The sequence below is a fragment of the Oculina patagonica genome, unplaced genomic scaffold, assembly GCF_052425735.1.
Source record: "Oculina patagonica isolate OP01 unplaced genomic scaffold, crgOcupat unplaced1473, whole genome shotgun sequence".
NCBI lineage: Eukaryota > Metazoa > Cnidaria > Anthozoa > Scleractinia > Oculinidae > Oculina > Oculina patagonica.
The window spans coordinates 1-4605 of NW_027557489.1; the positions used below are offsets into that span (position 1 = coordinate 1).

Below are 4605 nucleotides of genomic sequence, written 5' to 3' on the forward strand. Positions count from 1 at the left end.
AGGGCTTTGGCACGAGAAACGGAGGGCTCTGGGGACATAGGATTTTTGAATTAATTCGAATTTTTTGTATTGGCTGTTTAAAACAAAGAAATCTTGAACGGAAGTAAAAAAGACCATGACTTTATCACACAATATAAAGAAACGTCACGACTGCATACATGAATACCGGAAATCCTAGAATCAAGGACTGGAAATCCTGTCTCCAGAGCCCTTCGTTTCTCGTGCCAAGGCCCTGCCGGCTAAGAGAAACGAAAAGGGCTATGGGGACGAGAATGACGGGAATACAGCAAGGAACTTAATTCAATTAGCCTGCGTTGCAGACGAACTAAACCCCGGTATAGTCCGTCTGCTCAACGGCGCCCAAAAGCTTGTTCAGATATCCCACAAGGATTTGCAAGGATCTGTGTATTCACTTCTGATTGGCTAGTTTCATATTATTTTCAAATGCGCTTTACCATTGGACAAAATCCAAATCAAAACTGGTCACTCAAGACACGCTCAGCTAAAAATAAATTTATTTCGAAAGACAGATTGTAAACAGTTTTACGTACACGCCTAAATCGAGAGTGTGAGTCGGACTATATTGAGGATTTTTGACACGTCCGGCTGCAACGCAGGCTAAATTCAGTACGAGTGGTGTAAATTTCATTAGTTCCTTTACTGATACGACACTTGTTTTACGATTGTTCATTGGCGGCAGAGGTTAAAATATCCCTTAACTGCCAAACAAGTTTAAGTATACAGTGAGTTTAAGTGTATAATGAAGTCATTTGGTGTTTTCCTTTCCACTCTGCAGACAACAAAGTGTTACTTTGAAGATGGTTTCCACGACACAAAGATTTACCTCCTTGAGGAGTTGTCCGCTGGCCACACGATAGATGGTCCGGCTATTATTGTGGACAAAAACAGGTACGGGGCATTGCTTTTCTGTAGTCGAGGGAAAGCAATCGCCGTTCATGGTTATGACTTTACCGAGCCCACAGTTATCGCTTCCTTTGACAGCGGCGTTGCTAAGTTACCTGGCATATCCTTATCTCGATAAGTTAACATGACAAAAAACAGCGAAATAAGCCAATCAGCGATAAGTGCGGGAAAATTCGTTTGAGTCAAAACATGATTGGGTTTTGCACAGTGACTAGTGCAGTAAAACAAGTTTACTGAGGTCCTTTAGTCCCGAGTTCACTTCCTCTGCCACGCTTTCTGGATACAACTAATTCGAGAAAGGTTGTCGGAAAAAAGCACGTGCAAGACCGAAAAATATGTATGGATAGAAGTGGAGAGCTACTGCATGTGCTGGATACTAATAAGATGGCGACATGACAAACGCGAATTTGCACGTTTTCTTTCTTGTGGGAACAAGGTAGTTTTAGCCACGCTGAAGTTAAGAAGAATTTTCAAAACTCAAAGACATGCGAAAGAAAAAGGCCTCCTGAGAGGAAAAACAAAATTTTCACATGCAAAAATATAAACTTGTAGGCCAATTTGCAAAATTCTCGTGAATACCCACACCACCTTACGATCTTGTCGCGTGCACTTTCGTGTTTTTTTTTTCTGACAACCTTTCTCGAATTAGAGGCAGCACACCAATTTTCTCGTTTATAAGAAATAGTTTTATGTGATTTGTTTTCACAGCACTATGCTTGTGGAACCACAGTGTAAAGCTTCAATCACCACATCAGGAGACATCAGGATTGAGGTTTGTTCTCATTTCCAGTATCTGTTGAATTTTGCTTCCTTGGTTCAGTGTAAACTAAGCTCCTTTACTGCCGTTGTTTGATTTCTAAGCGATACCAACGTTTGTACTGTTTTGAGAATACAGCTAAAGCTGTTCTTACGTCTAATCTCGTTAGCGACCAGCCACAGGGACCCCAACAAAAGATATTCTTACCTACTGCTGTCGCGTATTTTGTTTTGAAGCGGGATTTTTTGGTTCCAGTCCTCGCGCCAGCTGACTGCGTATAATTTATTTGGCTCCAGATCTCCTACCAGCAGACCGCGTATTAAGAATTCAAAATGCCGCTTCAAAACAAAAGACGCGACAACAGCATGTAGAATTGATGTGAGGGCCTCCCGTGACCAGGCCTCATCGAAACCCTAATTTCATTCTCAGTGAAAAGCTTTTGTAAGCGACTGCAACCACCTTTCGAATTTGCGAACTGAACTATAAGCTGTCATAAGTGACCTCCGACTTTGCAAGACTAATTGCAAATGGTCAACACTGAATTAAAAATATTTACTCCTTCCAATTAAATTTGAATACGCGGACAGGCTTTATAAGTATATACTCAAACAGTGGATAGCGTTTTTGGCGCGCGCTGATTGGCTACTCAACTCCGAATATCATATTCACTTCCGAGCAACTCGCGTGCGAAAACTGTACTCGTTAACGTAATAAACTATTTAAAAGTCATCCTTTTGCGCTACATTATCTCACTGTTTAAGAATATACTAAAACAACTATTCATCTCAGTGTCGGTGGCTAGTGGTGGATATTTACCGAGCCGCGAAGCCACTTCGGTGACTAGTTGTTAAATACACTATGTTACAACAAGAGCGGATTCCTTGTGACTAACAATTTCTAACAAATGTGTGTCTCTAAACTGCGTGGTTCTTGTGATTTTCAGATTGGAGGGAACCAAGGGAAAAAGAGTATTGGAACTGAACTGGATGCCATTCAGGTACTGCTCTCAATGTTAGCTGGCACATAGCTAATTTTTGCAGTGTTGTCACAAGTCAGCAAATGGCCAAGGAAAAAATCAGGGAGTCAGGGAAATTTGACGTATTGAAGAAAAGAAAGGGAAATTGAAATTATATTACCGCTGGTGTAATACTGTTAAGGCTGCAAGGAATATTTCAGGTCAATTAGATCTCAGCGATGCTTTTTCTTTTGAAAACAGAGGTTGGAGGCTGCAACTTTATCTGACATTTTGCATTTTTGGTCAGGGAAATTTGATTTTCATCAGAAAAAGTCAAGAAATTTTAAAAAAGATGTCTTTGGCAATTATGTTTAGTAAAGTAGCCTGGCCGAATGGGGAGGCGTCAGACTTGAAGTCTTAATATGCCAGCTTCAATCCCCACATGTATTTACCACTAGCTGTTACGTTTTTTGATAAATTGTACACATAAATCATGTCTTGAGATACGTTTTGATTGGAATACAAATCGAAAAGCCTTTGCCTCCAATACATTCACCTGCGAACAGCTAACTAAAATGGCCGTTTGACTTTTTTCTTATTAAGTATTATTTCTAATGTTGTTTTCTTTTTCCATTCCCAGCTGTCCATATTTTCTCATCGTTTTATGAGCACTGCTGAACAAATGGGCCGGTGAGTTGAAATAGTATAACTGAGCTTTGTGTATATCTTAATTAAAGTGGCCTGTTTTCATCTTAATTTTGTTCTTTGCTTGGCAGAGTCCTTCAGCGCACGTCAATTTCAACTAACATCAAGGTGAGATAACATTTTTTAAGGGACTATCTCACGGATTTTAACAGATTTTTGAACCGCCAAAATTTTTATTTGTGTCGTAGGAAACCTAAAAATAATGGTTCATTTTTATTACAGCACTAAAAACTATTAGAACTATTAGAACTATTAGAGCACTAAAATTGTTTAAAAGCGCGTTTGGCTGCGGATGGCTCGGATTGAAATGGATTGCAATTTGAAAACGTTAGCCAACGTTTTCAAGTTGTTTCCGCGCGTCTAAAAAAAATCGATATTTATAGCCGAAGTTTGATTTCTATCCCCAAATAAAGCTTATTTCTTCCGTTAAATGTTCAAAGATAACGTTTTTCATGGGTGAAGTTGCCTACCACTTATTTCAGAACAGTTTAGACCAAAAAACTGCGAAAGCCCCGTGACATAGTCCCACATCTTTATTTATGTGTAAAGTTCTTAAAGTTCACCACATATGGTCATAACACGTGCACAATTCGTGCGTTCTTGGGTAACATGTTAGTGTTTTAAGTCACTTTTTCTCACTCAACAGGAGCGGCTTGACTTCTCATGTGCCATGTTTGGTCCTGATGGAGGCTTGGTTGCCAATGCTCCTCATATCCCAGTCCACCTCGGCTCCATGCAGGAAACAGTGCAATACCAGGTTGAAGGCAATATTCTCTGCTCACATTTGACAGGAATGCATTATTTCATTAGTGTCAGTTTTATCGTGACGTAACATGGCTTGATATTTTTCCTAGATCCGCACGTTAGGAGATGATCTGAAGGAAGGTGACGTCATACTCAGTAACCACCCTAGTGCCGGGGGTACACATCTTCCAGATCTGACTGTCATCACCCGGGTAAGAAAAACTGACTGTCATCACCCCGGTAAGAAAACTGACTGTCATCACCCCGGTAAGAAAACTGACTGTCATCACCCTGGTAAGAAAAACTGACTGTCATCACCCCGGTAAGAAAACTGACTGTCATCACCCCGGTAAGAAAAACTGACTGTCATCACCCTGGTAAGAAAACTGACTGTCATCACCCTGGTAAGAAAACTGACTGTCATCACCCTGGTAAGAAAACTGACTGTCATCACCCTGGTAAGAAAACCGACTGTCATCACCCGGGTAAGAAAACTGACTGTCATCACCCCGGTAAGAAA

At 40.6% G+C, this 4605-nt stretch overlaps 1 protein-coding gene across 1 annotated transcript; it reads left to right on the forward strand.

Moving 5' to 3' along the window:
* Nucleotides 1-796: 796 nt before the first annotated feature.
* On the forward strand, nucleotides 797-4297 carry LOC144639901 (5-oxoprolinase-like; the record flags this gene model as incomplete). The annotated part of the gene is made up of 7 exons (XM_078499170.1): nucleotides 797-909; nucleotides 1633-1696; nucleotides 2625-2678; nucleotides 3277-3326; nucleotides 3413-3449; nucleotides 3988-4098; nucleotides 4196-4297. Coding segments are annotated over 7 exons (531 nt in total), but the record flags the coding sequence as incomplete, so codon positions are not given.
* Between the last annotated feature and the right edge of the window lie 308 nt (nucleotides 4298-4605).